The sequence below is a fragment of the Lampris incognitus genome, chromosome 15, assembly GCF_029633865.1.
Source record: "Lampris incognitus isolate fLamInc1 chromosome 15, fLamInc1.hap2, whole genome shotgun sequence".
Classification (NCBI taxonomy): Eukaryota; Metazoa; Chordata; class Actinopteri; order Lampriformes; family Lampridae; genus Lampris; species Lampris incognitus.
In genome coordinates, this window is record NC_079225.1 from 27,355,038 (window position 1) to 27,380,809 (window position 25,772).

The window sequence follows — 25,772 nt, forward strand, 5'->3', positions numbered from 1 at the left end:
TGCAGCAGTGGGGGAGATGAACATAATTTCCATTTCGGCTCAACGGGCATCTCTGCTTTTGTCCGAGTCCAGGTTCTAGCTCATGAACGGCGTTGAAACTATTTACAACGGAAAATAAAAGCTCATAGTTAAAATGTTGGCTCCAAAGTTGTGTATTCTTGAGAGAATAAGGGTGGCCCTTGAGCAAGGCATTAAAATGTTGGTTGCGGTTGTCCTAGTGTTTGTATGGCTCACAGCTGTGAATTTATGAGTATCAAACCTGAGGTGTTTACGATTTAAGAGAAAGCAGTATTCTCCGCTGCTATAGCTATGACCAAATACACCGAGATTAAGACAAAACATCTGTCAGTGAAAATACCTTTTTTTTTTTATTTCTGAGGAGAGTTGAACATGGACTCAAACTCCTTTTTCCTTTTCAAAAATAAGTCATTGGTTTGGAACCAAAAACTGCGGCTCTAGAAAAGCAAAATACCGATACTGTCAGTCAGACCATCCCTTTTAGCCTTTCTGTGGAGAGGTTTGAGCCAACAACGATCCTCTGGTTGACACCCCCCCGAACTCATTAGCGGTGTTGGTGAGGTGTCTCGTAGTGAAAGTAACACAACATGCTGTCCTAAAATTCATTTTCAGGTGTTTTTTTTTCTAAAGTAACAGTGTTTTTAAGGTAGTGAACTAACCAAAAGAACAGGAGATAAAGTCTTGTGCAGCGATGCTGACCATCCGTGGAGAGACATAATATTGGCTGGCACAGATCAACGGACCAGTTGTTAAGACAGGAAAATGCAAATAGATGCTTTTTTCAAACACGTCTCATCTGGGAAGACACATCAGGTGGAGCCTTCCAATGCTTTTTCAGTGCAATAACTGAAACACGTTTACAACGCCACGCTTCCACACAGCAGGCGTTGGAGTGATTTTGCTATCGCTGTGAAGGATTTGACCTAACCTTGTGATCTTTAGCGTAGCATAGATTTCACATTTGGCTGGTCCAAACGGTAAAATATCAGTTTACTTAAAAAAAAAAACTAGAAAAAATGGAATGCAAGAAATCACTTCAATAACTGGAAAACCACATTGCCATTTGGCAGAGTGCAGACCTGAACAACACATCTGCAGCCTTGTTACAACTCTGGATTTCTTAATGTAAAGCAATATTATCAATATGTTTGCACACTGATTTGTTATTTGTGTGTGTGCGAAGCGGTAGGTCACTGATACTGCCTCTGACACACAAAAAAAAACCCAAACAACAAATAACAGTCTAACCTGGAGAATCTTTTCTCCTGTACCAAACTGATGTGAACATATTTTGAGCAGTTTAAGTAGGCCTACTCCATGGGTACAGGGTTTCACTGGTTTGAGAATGTTCTATTGTGTGGAGATACTATGACTCATTACGGTCATGAAAAATAGTGGAAATCGTTGGAACCAAATACGTTATCTGCCAGTGCATCCAAACAATTAATTAATCTGAAAAAAAATCGTCTTTATAGATTTGATCAGTAAAGCAAAGAATAAAAACAAGGTAAACTTTTCATTATTTTGCATTGCACTACTCTGAGATTGTTGGGTTCACACTGTTCACTGTAGAGGAGGATTTTATGTAAAACCAGTAAGACAAGGAAGCAGCCACATCATATCATAGAAATGGAACACTCACAGGACCAACATTGGGTTAAAAAAAAAATTTAAAATGTGTGCACAAATTGAGCTTTCTGTCTCTATTGTAAGTCTTGTGGTCTTACCCATATGCTGCTGATTTCTTCAACCCAATCTTTTTTTTTTTGTAGAATTTTTGCTCCTTTTTTTTCTTAGATTGTACTTGGCCAATTACCCCACTCTTCCGAGCCACCCCGATCGCTGCGCCACCCCCTCAGCTGATCCAGGGAGGGCTGCAGACTACCACATGCCTCCTTCGATACATGTGGAGTCGCCAGCCACTTCGCCAGCCACTTCGCCAGGGGGACATAGCCCGTGGGAGGATCATGCTATTCGCCCCAGTCCCCCCCCGCCCGAACAGGTGCCCCAACTGACCAAAGGAGGCGCTAGTGCAGCGACCAGGACACATACCCACATCTGGCTTCCCATCCGCAGACACGGCCAATTCTGTCCGTAGGGATGCCCAACCAAGCTGGAGGTAACACGGAGATTCGAACCGGCGGTCCCCGTGTTGGTAGGCAATGGAATAGACCGCCACACCACCTGGATGCCCCTTTTCAACCCAATCCATCTTTGTAATTCTCAGCCTAGTACTTAGCTATTGGTTAATTAACACTAAATATTCTCAAATACCGTAGTAAGGTCATACTTAGTCTTATGATTTGGGTATATCAGTGCTACTGTTATGGAGGGCACTGTTAAATACTTGCATCCAACATGACCCTGACCACTCATTAGTTATGGCTCTGGTCTAGAGGAGACCGTTTGGTGTTTCGAGGGACTGCAACTTGACATGACTCCTACATTTCACAACTGCATGTAATGAACATCTGATAGATCTGGCTTTGTAAGTATTTTGCTCCATCTGTGCAACCTTTACATCTATTACTACCTGAGACTCTCACACAGACACTCTCACATGCGCGCACACACACACACACACACACACACACACACACACACACACACACAAGCAATTGTAATTATACCCTTTGGTCTTTGGAAAGTTGTGTCTGAGACGCCTCTCCCTCTCTTCAACGGGCTGTCGTGTGACTCACTTGAATCGGTTTACAACCCCAGAAGACACGTTTCACACTGCACATCCTTAGCAAAGAAGAGCTGGCCCTTTTCTAATTTAGCCACTTTGTATACTACTTCAAGGGCAAGGTTCTGGATTTACTGCTAAATGCTGTCATTAAATCCAGGGCTCAGGAGAGAATTAACCCAGCATTAGACCATGCCACTGTGTAACTCCAGTCACCTCTGCTCTAAAAGACCATTTAGCCAAGGAATAAAAATGTGCTAGGGTGCGTTGTGAAAAGGGCCTTATTGGATCAGTCATCTGTATGTGCCAGAATGAATTGATGCCCATTCCAAAACCCATTTAAAATTACTGAATCTCATGACTTACTTCTTCAGCAGACAGTTATTTAACGCATATTGTTTCAACTCTGTTAAAAATGTCTAGTCTATATAAAGTACCACATGAGGAACAATATTTATTTATAAAAGTGTATTCAGAATCAAGTCCACCTTGGCCTTTAGAATTTGGCCTCAGATGAGCCGCTCTGCTCGTAAAAAGTTTTAGAAAACAAAAAACTACACCCGTCTTTGTAATCATCTAGACTAGCAGATATCAGGATCATATGTACGCAGTCATTTGTCCTAGGGCTTCCCACCCTCCTCAGCCATCAAACTCGAAAGTCGAGATAGTGTCGATGAAGTCATATCAGAACCGACTATTACCACCGCATGTAAGCGGTACAGGTATCTTGACAATAAAAGTTCAACTTCCGCTCTTCCAAGTGCAGTAATTAAACTCAACCTGATCAGAGCTCCAGCTGCCATGAGGCTTACAGATATCATTGGCAGCTGTTGGAAAAAGAAAGAAAAACTTATCACAGCACTATTGGAACACCATCTGGAATCGTTTTAAAACTTTTTAAAGGACCATTTTGAAGGGCCTTTTTAAAACTTTTCCCAGATCCATGTTTGAGCATTAGAACCTTCTTTGTATTATATAATGATGTAATGGGATACTTCTATAGAAGTATCAGAGTGCAAGGGTCAGATACTGGAGCTGGTAGCAAGATCCAGTGTCTTAGTGAAGGAAATTTCAGCCGGGCGGATATACTTGCCAACACAGGCTGGGTTGGTGGCCATTTCCCCCTACTCACTATGTCACTCCAAGGATTCTCTCCTCTTGGCACAACAAAAATGTTCAAACGCCTCCAGCTTAAATCTCTGTTGCGCTCAGAGCTACTGTGTGTTCGGAGCTGTATCCAGAACTGTCAGCTGCTCTAGAAGCGAGTTTCTGAGCTCCCCCTCTTTAGCATGCTGTTGTTGAACTCATCGTGCTCAAAGCTCAGGTTGTTGTGTGACCTTGATATCATCAGCAGCTTCTCTCGCTTACTGTAGTCTCGCCTTGCCATCGCAGCGGGTGACATGCCTAGCAGCCTCTCCCCTTGCTCCTCCCTGTCTTCTAGTCTTACGTAGCCTTTGCTGCTACCACGGTTGATGCTGTTGTTTCGGCTGCTGTTGCTGCGGTCGAGACGGGGCCAGCTTGGGTGCTTCCGTTGCTCCGGGCGCACAATCAGCATGCTCGGTCCACGCTCCAGGTCCAGAGATTTCGAGTGGCTACTGAACACGTGCAAAGAGGAGTTGGAGCCAAAGTCGACCCTTGCCACTCCAGGGGAGAGCCAACAGCCCGAGGTGGAGGATGGAGCTGGGGAGAGTGAGGAAGAGGAGAGAGGGGAGCCTGGAGAGGAAGAGCAGGCAGAGTTGCTGCGGTGCAAGGTGGGTGGTTTGGATGCTTTGGAAACAACTGCTACAGGGATGGTCAACGATTCCATGGAGCCAAGAGGTTGTGGTCTTTCAATTTGTCCCCCCCCCCCTCTTCTCTCTCCTCCTCTCTCTTCCTCTGTGATTGCTTCCATCTCTGGCTCATCGATAACACAATTATTCAGTTTAATCACAGGTAGGGTAAAGGCAGAGAGAGAGGAGGACACAATGGAGCGTGCGTGGTGTCCTCCCTTCTCTCTCTCCATGGACCACTGGTGGCGGACAGCATCCACATGAGCCACCCCCATCCTGGGACTGCAGAAAGGCCGATCTTTATAAAGCGGTGCCAGGAGTCCTCCCAGCATGCAATCCACCCGAATCTGCTCCCCATGTCTCTGAAACTCACCTTCTCCCAAGAGCCCCTCCTCCTCCTCCTCTGTTGACCCCACTCCTCCCACAGAACCACCCACACGAGAAGAGAAGGCAAGGAGAGTGTTACCAGCCAGCCTTGGCACACCGGAGTTCTCTGCACTGACGGTTCGAAGCTCCCCAGGCTCTCCAGAGAAGGAGCCACTACAGAAGGAGCCATTGTGGTGGTACTGTTTACGCTCTCTCTGTCGAAGGCGATGGATATCAATGACTGTGGAGTACATGTCTCTCATATGGATTACCTAGAGGAGAGGAAAAACAATATTACCCCCGATCAATCTCTGAAACGACGAAATAGACCAATTGTATGGAACGATAAAAAATGGCGGATAATTACGTGTGCAAAAAAATTACCCACAATGCTCATTGACTAGGCTGTCAAAAAGGTGGCCTTTTCCCCTTGTAAGCTGTCATGGCGGATGAGTAGCAGTAGCAATGACAAGTAAAGGTAGTGATTAAGGTTAGATAGTTCTTACTGAGCGCTCTCATCGTCTTGACGATTGTTTAGCTTCTTCTGATCACATGGTTTCCGAGAGAATGTCTCTGGAACAACCACTTCCTTTTTTGACCAGTAGGGGCAAATGAGCGTGCTCTTACGAGTTGTTTTTTCAGAGACTTGCAAAGTTGACCTGTGTGGTCAATTACATAGATGACAATCCTCTATTATAATGATAATAATAATCATAACAACAAATGTGTCTATTTATTATTTAATTTTTAGCTGTGTTTGCAGTATCGCACCTTTTTTTTTTTAAACTGCCAGTAAAATGATAGTGGCCACAAGCCAGGCACAGAGTGATTGTTGTTTTGAAAGTGTGTTTTTTTATAGTTTTTTTTTTTTTTGGCCACACCGCACTAGGACTTTTCAGAGAATCACACAGCCTCTTTTTTAGTGAGGCAACTTATCATGATAGAGGAAAAGTGGCGTTTCATATCAGTCATGCAGCTTAGAATTTACCACAACATCAACAACTGGTATAAATATAGAGAACGTAGCACTGGGAACAGCCGGTAGCAGGGGTTGGTCTTCAAGGAATTCTCCAGCCTAAAACATCTAATTTGGCAAACTATCCAGATGCCTATCCTCCTTTGTTTGTTGGCCCTCATGAAAGTACTCCCTCTTCCCCCCTCAGCAGCACCCCTGACTGGTAATAGTTGTTCACAAGTTCCCAGAAACTCTGATGATCTGATCAAAAAATCGGTATGAGAGGAATTTGGCTGTGCTGGGTGTTTTTGGGGTTGTGCACATAAATTCTATTTGCTGATAGTGACAGTTAACCACAGCTAGACATTTTGGACACAGTGCATGTTGCTGCTGCCTTTTTAATAAAAAGAAAGAATTACAGTCAAGGCAGTGATTTTTACCCGTACATGACTTGGAATTCCCAAAGAAAATAAGACTGACTACACATGTGAAAGAGAAGAGAAAAGGGAGAAGTGGAAAGGGCAGAAGATGGGGAGACAAGGGGAAGGAGAGTGAGAAAGAAGCAGAAGAGAAGTGAGATGACAGGAAACTTGAGACAAGGTGGGAAGAGGAGAGAGGATGGTGGAAGAGTAATAGGATTTTCATGGTGGTCATATATAGATGATGTAGTTCATGTCCATATGGATTGCCCAAAGAGGGATGAAAGAGGACAGAAATCTGAATATTCTCTATATATTAGTTTTCTTTCATGGGTGAATAGTCAGCTAACTTCTTGTGGCACGATCTGATATCACCCTGTTGGTGCTGTTCCCACGACATCATAATTAAAGTTGCTCCAGGACTGTCATTACAACAGACCAATCCCTTTGTGTGATGTCGTCCCTGTGCGACATGGGGAAAAAGGCTGGAAAAATACCAAAGCTAACCTAACAGAACCTCAACCTAACCTTAACCTAACACTTACCTTACCTTAACCTTAACCATAACCTAACACTTACCTTACCCTAACCTTAACCGATAGCTAACCATAACCTAACCGTTAGCTAACCCACAATCTAATCCCACAACCGCCTTTTTCTCCAAGCTGTAAAGGCACGACAGCACAACAACATGATGGGTCAGTTGCAAAGATGGCCCTGGAATAACATTATGTTGTAGGAACAACACCAGCAGGGTGATATTGGATACATCACCTCTACTGTGGCATTACATTTCTCTACGCTGTGGGAAAGTAGGGAGACAGAGCCTGGGAGACACAGGAAAGAAAGCCCTGGCAATATTTAAACATGGGATATGGGACCACCCACTGAACTATCTCTGTGCACCAGCCAGATACTGTTATCATGGCCATTCTCTGAATTGCACATAATTTCCCCTCAAACATGATCTCATCAACGTAATATGTAATGTTACTGTTAACTGGGCGGACAGAGGTGTGTGTCTTGTGTGACATGGTTGTGTTTTTGTCTGTTTGCACGAGATGTGTATTTACATTTACTCATTTATTAGACACTTTGATCCAAAGCGACTTACAAGAGAGCCAGCAATTAGCAGATAAATTCGAATGTTATCAGCTGGCATTACAGAGCGCTACACAGTTATCATAACAAAGGGCGCACATCAAGTCAAGTGCATTTAGTTTATGTGTGCCTTAGAGCATCAAGAGGCGGGGAACAGGTGAGTCAAAGTACATGTAAACTGCCACAGGTCAGAAAACAGGAAAATGATGCTATAAAGTGCAAGTAGGAAAAGAGCTCAACAGCAATAGTGTTAAAGTAAGTACAGGCACAATAGTAACACTAACAGCCAGCGCCCATCCAAATTCATGTCAAAGTATCACCACACACACCACTTCAAGGATTGGGGGAGGCCTTGAAGAGTAAATATTTCAGGCCTTTCTTGTAGGAAGTGAGCGAGTCAGTAGTTCTGATGGAGACCAGGGGTTCATTTCACCAGTTTGTGGCTGGGTGAGAGAAAAGTCTGGACGTAGAGCTTGTCACTTTGATGGACACTTTCGGGACAGATAGTAGCCCGCCAGAGATATAACGAAGAGGGCGAGCAGGAGTGTACATGTTAATATGGAGTAGCAGTTGGATTACTCGGGCTTGGAGACCAACGAGAAGTGCATTGCAGCAGTCTAAGAGAACTGGAGCCTGGACCAGGAGCCGAGTAGCATGTTCTGATAGGTATGACTGGATTTTACAGATGTTACGGATACAAAGAAAAGCAGAAGGAATGGGAGACAGCAGTAATGTGGTCAGACAATGATGATAATCTATTGTTAATCAACACCTCAAGATTCCTTGCAGAACTAGAGGATGTATCTGTGTACCAAGACTGACAGATATGTGACTAGAGATGGAGGAGCGCGATGGAGCAGTTGGCAGGAATCACCAGTTGCTCTGTTTTGGATAAACTGATCTGGAGGCGATGCTCCCTCACTCAAGCAGATGTATTCGTAAGGCAATATATCAGTATGGTATTTATGTTCATATTGTAGATTAGACAAGAAAAAGTGCCTTTCCAGATGTGTTAACATATGTCTCTCGTTTTGAATCCACGCTTTCCACCTCCATCTGTTGGTGTTTGCTTTCCTGCGGTATGCAGGAATGTAGGTGATATTGGGCAGATGAGGGCAATATGTCGTGACTTTGATATTTAAACTATTCACCTTGTGGATGTATATGTGTGCCACTCTCACTGTCTGCCTTTCAGTGTGTGTGTGTGTGTGTGTGTGTGTGTGTGTGTGTGTGTGTGTGTGTGTCCATCTCATACCTTTGTCTCTCGGTCTCTGTTTTCATGAAGTATGGCATTGGCGCAGATAAAAATGAAGATCCCAATGCCCATGGTGAACGGCCCTAGCATCTTCATCCTCTCCGAATGACGATGCTGTTCCAGGAAACGTGACAGAGCGCCCCCTGTCTGCACGGAGGACTTTCCTAGGAGCACAAAAGAGAGAGAAGACAATCTACATGGCAAAGCAAAGGAGCTGCATCATTAGAGAAGGAGCAGAAACCAGCCGTCAAGACTACAGAGTGACATTGTCCAGACTGTACAATGGTCCCTTTCCAGAACTAAGACATGTTGGCAGCCAGTATATAACAAAGCCTTCCATAAGTCACCATAGTGAGATGCCCAACATGCTTCAGCCTCACTTGGCATAAAATCATCAGTTACTTAGCAAAGGTCACAGAGCATACTTTCAGGGCCAGTACAGTGTTGTCTACTCCTGAAAAGGAGAAGACTGTAGATAAATGTATTAGCAGAATCTCCTGATGTAGTAGTCTAACATTTGGAGTTTAAACCGATGATACAGAAGTGTTTAAGCTGCATTGTGAAGCAGCCTCACTAAAAAGATTGGAAGTGAAATAGTTACACATCACTTGCAGATATTCATGAAGGATTTCAAGATTTTGCAATGTAAAATATGATTTCCTCTGAAACTTGATTCAAACTCTGATTCTAGTCCTCTTGTGCATTGAAATAAGCTATAAAATGCATTTAAAGGCCACGCTGTAGTCGTACATAGAGTTTAATCAATGAGTAATAGGACACTTGTTAACTCTTAAAACACAGCAGTTAACATTAGCAGATGGTGCAAAATATTAATACCTATCGTATCATCAACAGCTGTTAATAAGAGCATTATACCATTTTTTTCTAAAACAAAATGAAATTACTTTAGACCTGACATTTCAAGTTTCAAGTTCACAAAGTCGTAAATGCTAATGGTTCAGGCAAATCCTAGTAAGTGCTCCTAAATGCCCTGTTACTTAGCATTTATTAATCACTATTTACAGCTTCTCATTACCCATTTACTGTAAAGTGTACAGAAAATGACTTGCATCTTACCCAGCCCTGACAGGAAATACCTTATTATGTTAATTTACCTTGCACATTGCTGACAGCACCGGTGTCGGCGTCCACCTCTGCACCTCCCTCGGTGACAGCCGTTTTGACTCCATCAGTTTCACCTGACGTGGGACTTTTGGCTCCTATGGCAGCCAGTTTGGTTCCCCCAGCAGTGATCCTTTGGGACCCCCCTCCAACTCCTGTAGGTGTTTTGGGTAACGACGAGGCCTCTCTTTGTGGCCAGTAACCCAGCGTAGCCATCCCGATGCCCATGGCAAGGATGACCAGTCCCAGCAGGAGGAAGAAGCCCGAGGCAGAATAGAGCCGGAGCCGGCCCCGCACCACCACCACGTCAGAGCGGCGCTTCCTCTTTCTACATAAAAATTGAAAGAACAATTTAGCATCCTTCACTTTTAGGTATCTTATTTAATTCTGAAATAAATTTCCTCCACTGATAAGAACGAAACAAAGGGAGAAGAAGGCAGAACTATACTTACAACTGTTTAATTGGTAGATTATTGAACATCCAAAATTATTTAAAGCAACAATTTCTGAAGATTGCCACTTTTTGTTGTTTCGTTTACTGACACAGGGTGATACTGGTAATTGCATTAGTGTTTGAACCCTCTAAATCCTAGATATCTATTTGAAATGAAACACAGAGACCACGGTGTCTGCAGTGCTGCAGCATGTTCCGCACCTTCCCCACCAAGGAACACAAAACACAGTTAAATCTTAATTTCAGCGATGGATGTTCTTATTTATGTCAATTAAGGTCTTCTGCAAGCTCAGTTGATCACCTCAAACGTTCATCTGCCTTTCTCTTCCACATTTTGCTGCTACAGTAAAGACTCAAAACGACATGTCCATGTCCCATTCTGGGGAGGGCCCATATGACAGTAGCCGTTGCCATTAGCAACCATTGTGATGAGCAGCTGCAAAAGCAATCATGATCTGGATATTTGTGGATTAGCTGCTTTCTTAGATGGATGGAGAGTATCAAAAAGGATGTTTGTTTGCATGTGAAATCTTCAGGATGGTAACTTTGAGATTCGCATTTCAATCCAGAGCAGGTTTTTTTTTCAAGATGTAACGAAAGACCCGTTGAAACATCATTACATAAAATGTACAGTTCATTGTGTAATCTGAATGCCTTCCCTGAATAAAAGTGTCCGCGTGGAAGAGGAAATTTCACCTGTGCCGGCAATGTGAGCTAGTTTCATTTTCAAACTTCCACATGCACCGTAACAAACTGTTCGTCTTCTTTGTTGGATGGTGATTAAAATACTCAAGTACAAACGGATCAGCAATACAAACGGATTAGCAGTACAAAGGAGGCAAAAGGAGAGCACCTGGGGGCAGCTTCAGGAGCAGCATTTCCAAGGCCCGGGGAAGCGGCTTGTTGTGCGGCGCGATGCTGAGACCGTGCTGAATCTTGCCGTTTGAGCTTTGCCAAACCTGTAAGCACACCTGCAGCCGCGGTCATACTTAACCTGCAGAATACACACACACATATTGGTGATGTTCAGGAATCAGGGACGTTTATTTGTCATTTAATTTCATGTACGCAAGTGCATGAAATATCGTTTCCCCCAGCTCACAGCAGTGCAACACAATGACAAAAACACATATCCAGACTATAAGAACACAATACAAAAAAAACAAAAAACTACAAAACACATATAACCAACATATCCAAAAACATTTTCACTCTCCAAGAGAGCGAACGCCAGCCAGGATGACTGTCGGAACTGCCGGTCTGCATGGGCTGGCAGTTAGCTTAGCCTGCCCCGCTTTCGCATCCTGTCAGACCACCCTCAGTGTTTCCTCTTTGGGCGCAGCTCCAGGCAGGGCCGTGGTCCCTGGGCCCACGGGATGCAGCAGACCAGGCTCCCCCAGCCGATCCAGCGGCAGCACCAGCTGTCTCAGCCATCAAATGAAGACACAAACTTAGATGCAGACGTGGACAAAGACACTTGTTGGATGGTACTGGGTGAGGCCGCCACAAACGTACGTTTGCACCGCCATCTTCCCACACCGGAAACGGACTGTGACGACTAGTGTGCATCAGCGCTAGCGTGTGTGCGTCTGTTTGCGTTTGCGTGCGTATCAGGCCTGAGGGTTCTTCCAGGAAGCCTAAAAATGGCACAGACCCTTTGGCCACAAACATACACATTTTAAAAGCTTTTAAATCAAACCGTCCAGATGAATAGTAAACAGAACATTGAAAGAGTATGTAGAGTTTTCATTGTTTGTATATGGAGCATCTCTGCAGCTCAGCGAGGTCACCAACAACAGGTGACCTGGAGCGCTACCCTGCCAGCTTACTGGGTGTCTGGCACACACACACACAAACAGAAGGGATGTAACTAACAACCAGTCACAGGGAAAGTGCTTATAGTTCTGCGCACACACACACACACACACACACACACACACACACACACACACACACACAGGCAGCAAAAGTTCAGTTATATTTAATAACATTGCTGTATGTGTGTGTGTGTGATGCTCCAGCCTTAAGGGAGGAAACGTTGTGCTCAGAACAAGCGTTGCTTCAGAGAGAGGGGCATCTGGGTGACTGGTCCATCTAACAGCCATGCAGTCTTTGTCCAATCCCACGGATTACTACTACTCTAGTGCTCCCCCCGAGCTGATGTTTCACATAGGTGAGAGAGCTTACTGACAGCAGCAGCAGAGTTTTTGGATAGCTACGGGCAACAAATCTCTATTTATTTATTTTTTTGTGTGCAAACTTGTGACATTTTTAGGAAAAGTCAAGGAAAAAGGCTTCACCAAAGAGCATATAGTGAAACACAAGTACACACACACTCGCAGAGAAACGTTCTGCGATCTGACATTTTATTTTGACTGATGATTTTCTCTTGTTGGCTGTCAACCTCCACGGCAACAGTTGGCAGGGAGAGGCAGAGGTGTGTGTGTGTGTGTGTGTGTGTGTTTGTGTGTGTGTGTGTGTGTGTGTGTGTGTGTGTGTGTGTGTGTGTGTGTGTGTGTGCGCACATTTCTGCTAGAGAGAAAAAAGGGCCGTAGAGACAAAGAGGTACAGCATTCCCAAGACGTGGCGTTTAAAAGAGAGAGAGGGAGAGATGGAAAGGAGAGACGGAGAAAAAGAGGACTGAACATCACGTACTGACTTAAACACCCACCAAGTCTGTCTGTCTGTCTGTCTGTCTGTCCATCTGCCTGCCTGTCTGTCTGTCTGTCCGACTGTCTATCTGTCCATCTGCCTGTCTGTCCATCTGTCTGTCTGTCCGTCTGTCCATCTGACTGTCTGTCTGTCCATCTGCCTGTCTGTCTGTCTGACTGTCTGTCTGTCCGTCTGACCATCTGTCTGTCCATCCGTCTGACTGTCTGTCCATCCGTCTGACTGTCTGTCTGTCCATCTGCCTGTCTGTCCGTCTGTCTGTCTGAGTGTCTGTGCACTGCATACTTGTATCACAGTGAATTGTGTTTTTGCATCAGTATGACTTCATTTGTTTTTGCATCAGTGTGTGTCTTCATGTGGCTCTTTGCATTTTGTTATGATCATGTGAGCTTTCTGTGTGTGTGTGTGTTTTATTCATATATCTAAGAGGGTCTTTATCTTTTTTGTTTTCAGGGGTTTTGCATGCATTTTTCATTATTATTTATTTATTATTTAGTATTTGTGTGTTTGTCTCTGTGTGTAAGAGGATAAAACAGATTTAGCATGGGAACATGAGTAAACCCCTGACCTTTTGGCTGCATGTCACTTTATTTCTCTATCTCTCTATCTCTATCTCCCACTCTGTCTCTCTCTCTTTCCCTAACTAAAGCACACAATCTATAAATCTGTCCCTCTTCCGGCTGTCTCTCTGCACATCTCTTCCTTTGTCTCTCTGTTCAAAACAACTTTTCTCTTCTCCTTTGATTTCTTATCTCTCTCCCCCTCTTAGCCTGACATCCTCTCTCTCTCTCTCTCTCTCTCTCTCTCTCTCTCTCTCTCTCTCTCTCTCTCTCTCTCTCTCTCTCTCTCTCTCTCTCTCTCTCTCTCTCTGCCCACCTCCAGTCCTCTCTGATCTATTTTTAATTGAACCCCTAATTCTCTCTTCGCTTGCTTTCATTTCTTTGAAATCTCATTTATCTCCATCTCCTTCCTTCCCTTGCTCGCTTTTGGAATGTCACGACGATAAGGTCTGTTTTCCATGGAGCATCCGAGGAGGTGCGATGTGTGCTTGAACACAAACTGCGAGTGGCACGAGACCGCTGTGCTTTGGTAGTCAACGTTCCTCTTACTGTTCTACTGTGCTTGGAAAAACGTGCCACCGCAGATGTTGGATGACACAGTGGCGAGTGCGACCACGGCCTGCCCTCTCTGGCTTTTCTCCTCCTCTTTTGTTCTGTCATGTCCTCCCCCTCTCACTCTTTCACTCTCCTCTTCTCCCTCTGCCCCTCAGCCAGTGGAAACTGGAGCCTACATGTTACATGCATGTTACAAGAGGAGAGGGAGCGATGTGGCGCCCTGTCCTGTCATTTACGGACAAGAGGGGAGAGAGGGATGGAGGAGGAGAGGAGGCACAGAGCGGAGGAAAGGGGGAGACTAAGAGATGAAAAGAGAGGAAATAAGTGATGACGAAGATGGTAAAGGTGAGAGAGGCTCATTTTGCAGACTTCCGTCAATCCGTGGCGGTGAAATGTGACGCCTAGGTATAGCTGGCAACTACGAGGCTACACAAAAAGAGACAAGTCTTTGTCTCACAAACGACTTGAATCCCGGCTTCAAGAGAGCACAAAGAGAAGGAGCAAAGAAGATAAAAAGAGACGGCGAGAGAGAGATGCTAGAATAAAAAATAGAAGAGCGAAGTGCTATCTTAATCGTGCTAACAAGGGAAAGGAAGAACAACACAAGGGAGATACATGTCTTCCAAAAAAGGCTGGAGTTCGATAACAGACAGATACAAACAAAACAAAGGCCACAGTATCAGACACACTCGCTGAGAGCTTTCGGCTTTCTCTGTCAAATGAGCACTTTAAAAAGGTGTTTTAGTATTCACCTACCATGCTCGCTGACTAAAGAGTGACTCAAAAGTACACACGAGTTGGGTCTGTGCCAGTCACGCTAATGTGACTCTTACATTCCCCCCCCCTATTTTTCTCCCAATTGTACTCAGCCAATTACCCCACTCTTCCGAGCCGTCCCGGTCGCTGCTCCACCCCCTCTGCTGATCCGGAAGAGCTGCAGACTACCACATGCCTCCTCCGATACGTGGAGTCACCAGCCGCTTTTCACCTGACAGTGAGGAGTTTCGCCAGGGGGGCGTACTGCGGGGGATGGTCGCGCTATTCCCCCCAGTCCCCCCCCCCAAACAGGCACCCCGACTGACCAGAGGAGGCACTAGTGCAGCGACCAGGACACATATTCACATCCGGCTTCCCACCCGCAGACACGGCCAATTGTGTTTGTAGGGTTGCCCAGCCAAGCCGGAGGTAACACAGGGATTCGACCTGGCGATCCCTGTGTTGGTAGGCAACAGAATAGACCGCCATGCTACCCGGACGCCCCGAATCTTACCTGTTCTTGCACATAACAAAACATATGTCTCACTGTCTGGATTAGTGATTTGTTCCTTGTTAAGTGCCTTGTGTCAAGTTAGGATAAATTGCTTCAACCTGCTGAATACATAGCCATGTGAAAGGAAAAGCTCACACATGGTAAAAGTAAAGCTAGGAGGACATGATATAACAACAGTGCAAATGAATGAATGAAAATAAAGCTCATACAACTAAGATATCCTTCTCTAAAAATCAGGAATTTCCTCGCCATGAACAATTTCATGAATGCCACCACTGAACCTATCTCGAACCTCGTCATCTAGAAAGAAATGTCATGAGAAACGCTGCTCTTAAAGCAGAATTAATATACGTATCGCTTTTGAGAAGGGGTGAAAACCTTGGAACCATATAAGCCTGAAAACCAATGTCAACCTCGCCATGCTCCTGTAAGCAGTGTTATCATTAAATAGCCATGTGTGAGAAGTTATAAATATTTTACAGTGTTTTACAAGATGATTACCTCTTCACCTGACATTTCTGTGCGGCCTCTGCTTAGCTTGCAAAATCGTGACATGCTAGTAGCATTTGCTGACCACCATAACCAATTGTGGTCACTAGACCATCTACCTCAGTAACCTGCTCACATCTATTTTCAGCATCTCTGATATAGTCTCTGCACCTTATCACCTCTTATTTCACATGTGTATAGTCAATCCTTGTGTATATATCCGAATATTGTTGTGTTGTAGTGTTGTTATTCTATGTTAAGTACACTGAGAAAGCCACGAAACCGGAGTCAGATTCCATGTTTGTGCAAACCTACATGGCCAATAAACATGATTCTGATTCTAGAGACTTCTTTTCTCTTTTTTTTTACTGATAGTACCTTTAAGCATTTTGGCCCTTTTGTACTGGATAGTGACACTGATGGAGTTTGTCAGCATTGAGCCGATGTGATGGCATCGCTCTTCTAGGAGACAACATGGCAGGCTCCTGGTGACATTGGGACAGCGGTGCAAAAAACTTTCTCATAAATGGTCAAACATGTTGGATACTTTTCTTATGGACTCATATTAATACAAGCCACAAGCCCATGCATAGTACATTTACATCCCATTTGGTATCCCTTTAAGGCAGTGGTACTCAATCACGTACCATAGAGCCATGTGTGTGCGGCCCAGAAAATTTAATAAGTTCATCTGGACACAACGTTTAGTGAGAGAAATGCTTCATAACGCATCTAAGTGACTTCTTCAGTCTCAGCTGACTGCAGGTATCCCCACCCTTATAAACAGCACGGTTGCGTAACAACCGAAACTGGCACAGTTGCATCACAACCGAAACAAGTGACTGGTTTCATATGCAAATTGCTTAGAAGACACTTTATTATTTGTCATTGTAAACTTGCCTTGCCTTCCATACATACAACAAAATTAGTTTTGTGCATTTAACCCATCCTATGCTAGGAGCAGTGGGCAGCTGCAGCACCTGGGGACCAACGCCAATTCTTTTTTCCCATTGCCTTGCTCAGGGGCACAGACAGGTGTATTAACTCTTAACATGCATGTCTTTCTGATGTTGGGAGGAAACCCGAGCACCCGGAGGAAACTCATGCAGACATAAGGAGAACATGCAAACTCCACACAGAAAGGTACTGGGACAGCCTGGGATTCGAACCCAGAACCCTTCTTATCGTGAGGCAACAGTGCTAACCACTGGGCCACCATGATGAAACGTTTCGCTCACTAAACGTTGTGTCCAGAGGAACTGATTCAACTTTCTGGGATTTCCTTACCTGGATTATTGAGTATGCATCAAGACATGTGCTCGCAGGTTATCTTTGCTACTTTCCTAAAACAACACCAGCTGATTTCACTAATTAGTCCTCCACTGTCTGGTTGAAGGTGTGTTAATTAGTGAAACCAGCTGGTGTAGTTTTAGGGTTGGAAAGAAAACCTGCATACCTACACATGGCTCTCCGTGGCACATAATTGAGCACCACCGCTTATTGCCAATATACAGCAGCATCATTTTAAGGGAGACATTTAATTTTGTTAGCAGAGACATTTATATATTGGAAAAATCTCCACAGAATTTGTTTTTCTTTCAAATGCTGCATGATTATGGTCTCATATCGTCCAGATTAGAGATTCCCTCGAAAATTGTCCTACAGTACATATAGCCTGGGCAGCCTTTCATGAGTGCCATCCATGAGTCAATCCCTCAGATAGGGGTTGCATCCTGCAGCCATGATAACAGCCAGCAAGGTATCTAATCTGTAGGGGGTGTCACATGATGTGGTTGTCCCTATAGCAACAACGTGCGCTGCTTCTAGGTGACAGGTCTCTATGGCAACCACCAGAGTGTTCACAGGAATGACAGGTATGTCATTAATACCCCTCCTGTCTGCACGGAGATAGACAAACAGAAAAGAGGCCAGAGTGATGAACAGTTACTATGGGGGGTGCAAGAGAGAATGACGGGGAGATTTCATTTTCATAAAAAAGGAAGAAAAAAAGGTTTTTCACAGTTAAACACTGGATCTTTTTTTTCTATCAGTTGCTGTATTCATTTATTGCAAAAAAAAAAAAAAAAAAAAACAACCAACAAAGCCCCTTGTGCATGCTTTTGTCCTAATTTCGTTTGTGAAGCATATTTCAATTAGAGCCGATCACGACTGAGCGAGGCAAGGAGAGAAGGAGAGAAAATGAGACAGACGGAGGTGAGGTGACGCGAGTGTGGAGATGGAAGGTAATCCGAGAGCACGGGGTGAGTCAGAGGAAGAGACTGACAAGAGGGGGAAGAGGAAAAGCAGTGAAAACATAAGGAAGGAGGGCGAGAGTTAAGTGAGGGGGTTGGTAAAAAAAGAAAAAAGAAAAGTATTTCTTCTTTCCAGTGATGACGTGTTTCCGTTGTTTGTCCACCTTAGTGCGATAACCCGTGAAAGTCGTGTTGATGCATTGTAGCGTAACTCTGTAAATCAGTCAAACTCCAAACTTGACTGGGGACGACATGAAGGGAGAGAGATGGAGAGAAGAAGGAAGGGGTAGCTAAGAAGAGGGAGTATTTGAGAGTGAGATGAAATGAGGAAGGAAGGGAGAGATGGAGAGAGGAGAGCAAAGAAGGCAGTGAGATGTTGACGGGTAGAATAAGAGAGTGGGTGTGTGAGGGGGATTGGTAAAACAGTGAAAGAACAACAAAGTTCATGAGGGGGAGAACAGAGAGAGAGAGAGAAACAGAGGGCAACAGAGAGAGAAGCAGAGGGCAAGAGAGAGAGAAAAAGGGTGAGAGAAACGGAGAGAGAGACAGAGGAAGAGAGAGAGAGAGAGACAGAGGGAGAGAGAGAAGCGTGCAGAGAAAGGAGATTGCTCCATCATAAACAACCTCGAGAAACCTTGTTTTTGATTTGAGGAGAGCGGTGAAAGGTTTGCCTCAAATAAATCACTTCAACCAATTTGATGCTAACTCGCATGGAGCGAGAGAGAGAGGCATCTGGTGCAGATACAGAATCACAGAGAGGGAGGGAAGCGGACAGAAAGAATAATAGTGTGGTCGGGAGAAAGGAAAACAATGAGAAATAGATGGGTGAAAAGGCAAAAGAGAACAAGATGACAGGAAATTCAGAGACGAACGAGATCCCTCCTCCTGAGGACTATATGAGTAAACTTGACCTGAGATAAAGGGAGTGTTTAAACAAGCATCACCTTTTCTTTCACCTCTTCCATTATCACTTGCACGGCTCATGTCACGCTGTTTCTGTCTTGCCAGTCTGCTCTTGTACAGGCCGTACCATATCAGTAAATATTCAAACCATGCCATGATGGTTTTCTCGTTTGTTTGACTGAACTGAATTCAGGAAGAGATGCAGAAGGTCAGGGGACAGAAAGATAGACAAGCGATAAAAACGGGGGAGGAGACAGCTAGAGAGAGAGAGGGACCCCCTCCTGGCAGCATAAAGGTCATCGGGCAAGACACCATGAGGATAGCAGCCAAACATTTCAACACAAGTCAGTTTTAGGCTGTGAGATGTGCGCACTGATGCATTTTCAAGCCTTTGAATGCTGTTCCAATCCTGCTGAAATGTGTGTGCGTGTGTTTTTATGATAGTGTGAATAAATGCAGTCGTGTTCAGCAGATTCGGGGAAACAACATTCATGAGCAATAATGCAGCTATCGCTCACTTGCACTCAAATTTGACTGTTTGCAATAACGTTGTGCTCTTTTCAAATTGCATTTCCTGTCGTTGATGAGAAATACTGTCAGGGGTGGGCAATCCTATCCAGAAAGGGCTGGTGTGGGTGCAGGTCTTTGGTCCAACCAAGCAGTTACACGCCTGTGTCTCCTAATCAAGTTCCTCAACAAAGACTCTACTGGTTGATTAGTGGGATTAGGTGTGTAACTGCTTGGTTGGAACAAAAACCTGCACAGACACTGGCCCTTTCTGGATGATTGCCCACCTCTGTGTAGTACAGCACAGTGATACTGTGTAATTCAGGGCAAATCTTCGTACCGTGTCTGTGACAGTCAAGTCTGGAATTTTGAAAATATTTCTCGTGAAACTATATACCATATTTTAAAGATTGTTCTTGACAATTTCTGCTTCGCCGGGCTTTATTTGACAGCAAAGGGGGTAAAAGTGTGAGATAGTGTGACAGACAGCCTGTGACCCGCACTCGAACTCATATGTCAAGTCAAGTGTGCATGTGATGCACTTTAGCCTGCTGGTCCATCAGGGCACCTAACTAGGATACATCTTTTTTTTTCTTTTTGGGGGGGGGGGGGCGGGGTAATGTGTTATATTACTCTTTACAGCCTATTTTAAAAGCAACATATTTCAATGTGACCCTTCAGTGATCCTAGTGGGGAAATATGTCATAGCTACATATACATCAATCTTGAGCTCCTGTCATTATATATATATTTTCCCCTTTTTCTCCCCAACTGTATTTGGCCCATTACCCCACTCCCCCAAACTGTCCTGGTCGCTGCTCCACCCCCTCTGCTGATCCAGGAAGGGCTGCAGACTACCACATACCTCCTCTGATACATGTGGAGTCACCAGCCGCTTCTTTTCACCTGAGAGTGAGGAGTTTCATCAGGGGGGATGTAGCGCGTGGGAGGATCACGCTATTCCCCCCAGTTCCCCCTACCCCCCCCCCCCGAACAGGCGCCTCAACCAACCAGAGGAGGTGCTAGTGCACGGACCAGGACACATACCCACATCCGGCTTCCCACCCACAAACACGGCCAATTGTGTCTGTAGGGACGCCCGATCCCAGTGTTGGTAGGCAACGGAATAGACTGCCACACTACCCGGACGCTCCCCTGTCATTATATTTTCATGCGACGCACTTTATCAAGATAAACAAATGTCTCATACAGACCGACACCTGGATATGTTTGTATGAAATTAAGATGATTATTCTCCCACACAACAGCTATTGCCACTAATATCTGTTGTGTGGGGGGGAGGCACTGTGTATTGTATTTGTGGATCTCACAAATACTCGGTTTGCTCCAACTCTTGTAATTGGTTCTTGATATGAGACTCTGCTAAGTGACTGAAATATGAAATGGAGGCTGGATTTTAAAAAAAAAGGTACTGATTACTTTTAAGGCTCGGCTAGATTTGTCTTACTTTATCTACATTGGCCTTAATATCCAGACAGATATTTTTACTATGGTCCAATGTCTGCCCGGAGGGAAAAAAATGCACTTGTAGTTCAACTGTATGAAGCAGATTGTTGTTCTATAACAGGTTGTCCACAAGATCTAAAACTCCTGCAAGAAATGGACTACCACGGAGGGTCGGAGAAAAAGAGAGGCTGTGTGCGATTGGTGATATGTTAGCAAGTGTGGGCAAGAGAGTGTGTGACAGAATGTACGTGTGTGTGTGTGTGTGTGTGTGTGTGTGTGTGTGTGTGTGTGTGTGTGTGTGTGTGTGTACCAGGTTTTTCTATACTAATGGGGACCAAGAATAGAAAAACCTGGTGTGTACCAGGTTTTTCTATCCTAATGGGGTCTACTCTAATGGGGACCAAATGTCCCCATTAGAGTAGACCATAATCGACCCTAATGGGGACCAAATGTCTCCATTAAGGCAGACCGTAATCGACCCTAATGGGGACCAAATGTCTCCATTAGGTTAGGGTAAGTGTTAAGGTTAGAATAAGGATTAGGTTAAGGTTAGTCATGTAGTTATGATGGTTAGGGTTAAGGGCTAGGGAATGAATGTAGTCAATGAGGGGTCCCCACAAGTATAGGGTGATGTGTGTGTGTGTGTGTGTGTGTGTTTAAGGGTGAGAATATGATTGCCCTGCCTGCCACCCAATGACTGCTGGGATAGGCTCCAGCATTCCGCGACCCTGAGAATAGGATCAGCGGTTTGGATAATGGATGAATGGAATATGTTTGAAAAACAGAGCTACTGTGTGTTTATACAGTGGTCTGGTGTCCTGTTCAAGGGTTTGTCATCAGTCTCTTGAGAAAGATAAGCCAAGAACTCACTAACTTATCTTCCCCCAGTGCACTCAGCATCCCCATTTTGTGGTGAAAGCTATAAACTGTGAGATTTACTGTTTTTGTTTTCCATAACGTTTTGATATATGAGGCTGCATTATGGCGTTTTCACTGTCTCACATCTCTCACCTTGTACCAGTTGCGATGCCACGTGTGCGGTAATTTCATTTCCACCAAATTTACTTGGGTTGGGTTGAATCATCAACTTTTTGAACCAGGCACACGTGTGTGTGTGTGTGTGTGTGTGTGTGTGTGTGTGTGTGTGTGTGTGTGTGTGTGTGTGTGTGTGTGTGTGTACTGAAGCACATCCTCAGTTAATTCTGGTAAAATGACTCATTCTGTCTGTCTCATAGTCCCAAGTGTGTGCCAGTCACCCACTCCCATCCCGCGGCACAAGCTGTCCCGGGCTGCACTGTTTTTATAGCCTGCAGACCACAACTGTTCTCTTGGCACAATTAATATGTTAATGTGGTCACTGTGAACAGGAATTACATGCAATTCTCAAACATGGGTTCTTGACCTTGGTTACTTATAAACTATTTTTGACATCACTTACGAGTTAAAGTAAGTAAATCTATCGTTGCTGGAATACTCCACAGGAGACAAACAAATCAATCTGTTTATTATTTATTCATGTTTTAGCCTGCTTTAAAGCATTGTTAATAGGATATTGGCTATTTCACGGTGCTGCAATAATCAGCCACTGAACCCAGCTACCTATAATGCTAATGGCCCGTTAAGGTCAGGGGTCCTAAGTATTTCACCCTCGGGGGACCAGTGAATCCTGATGTCAGGATTGATTCGTGGGTGACTGGCCCATTGAGTCTGATACAGCCCATCAGTCTACATTAGGTGGGATGAGATCAACCCGTAAATACCATGAATCAATTCACAATATACATACAGACCCGCCATGTAAGGCCTTGAACGCATAGAATTTCATATGCAGCCTTGGCTCAATGAAACGAGGACGAAAGGGCCAAAAGAGGTCAATACGTCACTACAAACCTCACTTGGATTTTCATTTTCTCAAGGCGATATTCTGTTATGTTGGTTGTTGGTGTTGCATAATTTTTCATCAGCTGAAGAAGGCTTCTGATCTTAGACTTGAAATGGTTCAGGTCTAACATGTTTTTGATGTTGTGACACGTTGCGTTGGATTATTTGGAAAGCGATATTCTTATGGAGATATCCTCTATGAAGCATCGGAGATGGCCAATTGGACCAAACTGACTATTCCATAAGTCAATGTGCCCGTGTGCCGTGAGATGATGGCACACAGGTGCTTTATTCATCATTAACTATTGAGCAAAAGACAATGAAATATTTATCAAAATAGAGAGCTATAGTGGAGACCGGAGCAGACAACACAAGCATTTCATGATATTCAACATCTGTGCAGCGGAAATATTCTTGGACTCATATTGAGGGAGGTGATTTCCACAGAGTGGGTTAAAATGAGCCAAGTTGAACATGCAAGGCGACTTACCTTTAGAAAAGCCAAGTTTCAGCTATTAATTTTCCATTGGCCTTCAAGTGGAGAGGGAATCAGGTCATTACTTATGGGGAAAAATTAAAAGCCTATCTGGCATCGAGTCCACTTGTCACAATGAATCCAATGCTCTTTATTCAGTCCAGTCTTCTTCTCTTCTACGGTCACATCGCCGTCCTGTCGCCTGTAGACGACGGCTCGCCATCCAGATCCACACGTTGACTTTCCATCACTTGTAACGCCACTTATTGGTTTCGGTTGTTAGTTTAGTTCCCCTGTTTTATGATCAGTCGATTTAGGATCGGAGCAGTTGCATCCTCTGGGGGGGGGGATTTGTCCTTGTGAAAGTTCCCGTCTCAGGAAAAGAGCGCAGAAAGCGGCGATACGGAGTCGTCTGTGAAGGACCCTCACTGAACTCCTCGCAACACGGTGTTCGCAACGGACAACGCGATTTTACATCCAGCGGGGATTTAGATTTAAAAAAACAAAACCAAAACAAAGCAATCACTTCTTCTTCTTTTTATCTCCCCGCGGTTTAAAAGTGGTTTGTGATCAGCACAGACAACGGAAGTCGCCTATCTTCGGAAGATACGGACGTACGCACCGTCCATCCACCCTTAAACGCGTCTTGGTGGGAATTAGAGGCTGTGGTCGGTGACGGCAGAGAGAGAGAGAGAGAGAGAGAGAGAGAGAGAGCGTGAGTGAGTGAGTGAGTGAGAGAGAGAGAGAGAGAGAGAGAGAGAGAGAGAGAGAGAGAGAGAGAGAGAGAGAGAGAGCATGTGTGTGGACATGCGAGAGGAGAAATAAAAATACAAACAGGGAAGGAAGTCTTAGATTTGTGCGTCGTGACGCGCGATCCCAAGTGACGAGTGGTGGGAAAAACACGGATCATTTTCCGACGCAAAGGAGCCAATGAAGTCAAAGAGGGAATTCGCAGTCGATACGTGGACAGCATTGCTTTATTTTACAGTGAAGGCACTGGGCGTGCGTGGTTAAAGGTGTGCGTGAGTGAAAGTGAGTGCCCTAGTGAGAGCGCCAGTGTGCGTGCGTGCGTGTGTGTGTGTGTGTGCATGTCACAGAACTGTTGTCACCTGGGTTGGTGTGGGCCATGTTTTAATGACTGCGTGTGTGTGTGGTGGGGAGTTTTCTTTCCTCACTGTGTTCTTGATGTGCCTGCAGCTTGACTGTGTTACCTTGAAGAGTAAGTAAACACTTATTTTGTAGCCCTTGACCTACTCACATTTTGAAAAAGGTAAAAAAAAAAATTTTTTAAAACACAAAGCGAGTGTAGCTGAAGAGGACAGTGGTGGTGGTGTGGGGGGACTGCGTGTGGCAGTGCTGTTGAAGGACACACGCCGCAGCGTCTCCCAAGTCTACCCTGAGAGTTGAGTTGACTAACCACAACGTGGCTGCCTTTCTGCTCCGCTCAGATTGTACTGGTGTGACGCCGGACCCCATGTGTGTTGCCTTAGTCCCGAGGGTCCCGGTGTCTTTGATGGCCCCATGTGATGCAGGCAACTCGGAGGGGGTTGATATTGTGCGTTTGTCCTTGGAAGTAAGAAAAAGCATGGGTTTTCTCCCTCACAGCGACCACGTGATGCAGCTTTTCTTTATTTTTTTGTGAAAAAAAAGACCACAATATTTTCAGCTCAAAGGGTGTAAAAAAAAAAGATTTACCGCCCCTTTAAACACTCTATTTGTAGTTGTACTTGGCCTGACCTCTAGCATTTAGCAGTGTGAATAACAAAACAAAATAGCAAGTAAGATGCATTCAAATGATGTAGCGGGTGCACAGTGTGTTTGCTGACATTTACCATTTTCAGGACCCATTAGTAGAATTGGCCCGTCATATTACACGATTCAGGAATGACGAAAAACATCACACACATCAACTCTAATTTTTGCGATTTGTTTTGTGGTCATTCTGCATGTTAGTGTACGCCAGCTGTGTTTATGTGCTCGCATTTCCTCAGTGCTCTCGGTAGAAACTGAAAGCAACGAGGACGCACAGGATGCCATCAACACACTTACTCACATGCACGCTCGCACAACCTTTTTTTTTAAACAACCAGTTTTTTCTTAATTTCCTGTTCCTACATCACACACACACACACACACACACACACACACACACACACACACACACATAAAGTTGTGCACGGGGGGAAGAGTGGGCCGCACAGTCAGAGCAGATGTTGGTGTGCATGTCATTTCCTGTATTTACATTCTGGAACTGATTCAACAGAAAAATCAAACAGTTGGGTTGGGGGCCAAAGAGGGACGGAGAGACAGACAGAATGAAATGCTTTAATCAGTGAACTTTGTCACGTCGTGATAAAGTCGATCAAACAAGCAAACACTATGTTTTCTGCTTTGTGTGATTTATCTTCAATGTTCACTGCAGCAAACTAAATGGCTCGTGTGTGTGTGTGTGTATGCGCGTGCGTGCACGCACACGCATGCATGCGTACGTGCATGCCTGTATCACTATTTCTGCAGATGGCGAAGATTAAATGAGTTAGGAACCGAACACCCGAAGGGATGCAACAAGAATGTTACGCACGCACACATGTTGTACTT

General features: G+C 44.6%; 1 protein-coding gene across 2 annotated transcripts; it reads right to left on the reverse strand.

Annotated features, from left to right (window-relative positions):
• Positions 1 to 2,595: 2,595 nt before the first annotated feature.
• On the reverse strand, positions 2,596 to 23,837 carry tmem200a (transmembrane protein 200A). 2 transcript variants are annotated; one of them, XM_056294491.1, is made up of 5 exons: positions 23,190 to 23,837; positions 10,999 to 11,139; positions 9,685 to 10,019; positions 8,570 to 8,733; positions 2,596 to 5,111 (listed from the first exon to the last, which is right to left on the reverse strand). In XM_056294491.1, exons 2-5 carry the CDS (start codon positions 11,130 to 11,132, stop codon positions 3,960 to 3,962), a joined length of 1,785 nt encoding a protein of 594 aa, XP_056150466.1. In that variant the 5' UTR covers positions 11,133 to 11,139; positions 23,190 to 23,837; the 3' UTR covers positions 2,596 to 3,959. The 2 variants fall into 2 exon arrangements, with proteins under 2 accessions (XP_056150466.1, XP_056150467.1); XM_056294492.1 differs by lacking the exon at positions 23,190 to 23,837 and adding an exon at positions 18,886 to 19,016.
• Between the last annotated feature and the right edge of the window lie 1,935 nt (positions 23,838 to 25,772).

What these genes read in the sequence shown, in the direction of transcription:
- tmem200a (XM_056294491.1), bottom strand. Translation starts at nt 11,132, where the DNA reads ATGACCGCGGCTGCAGGTGTGCTTACAGGTTTGGCAAAGCTCAAACGG. An exon ending in GCTCCTGAAGCTGCCCCCAG is followed by an intron (nt 10,020 to 10,998) that starts GTGCTCTCCTTT and finishes ATTTTTATGTAG; the next exon opens with AAAGAGGAAGCGCCGCTCTG. An exon ending in TGCTGTCAGCAATGTGCAAG is followed by an intron (nt 8,734 to 9,684) that starts GTAAATTAACAT and finishes TTGTGCTCCTAG; the next exon opens with GAAAGTCCTCCGTGCAGACA.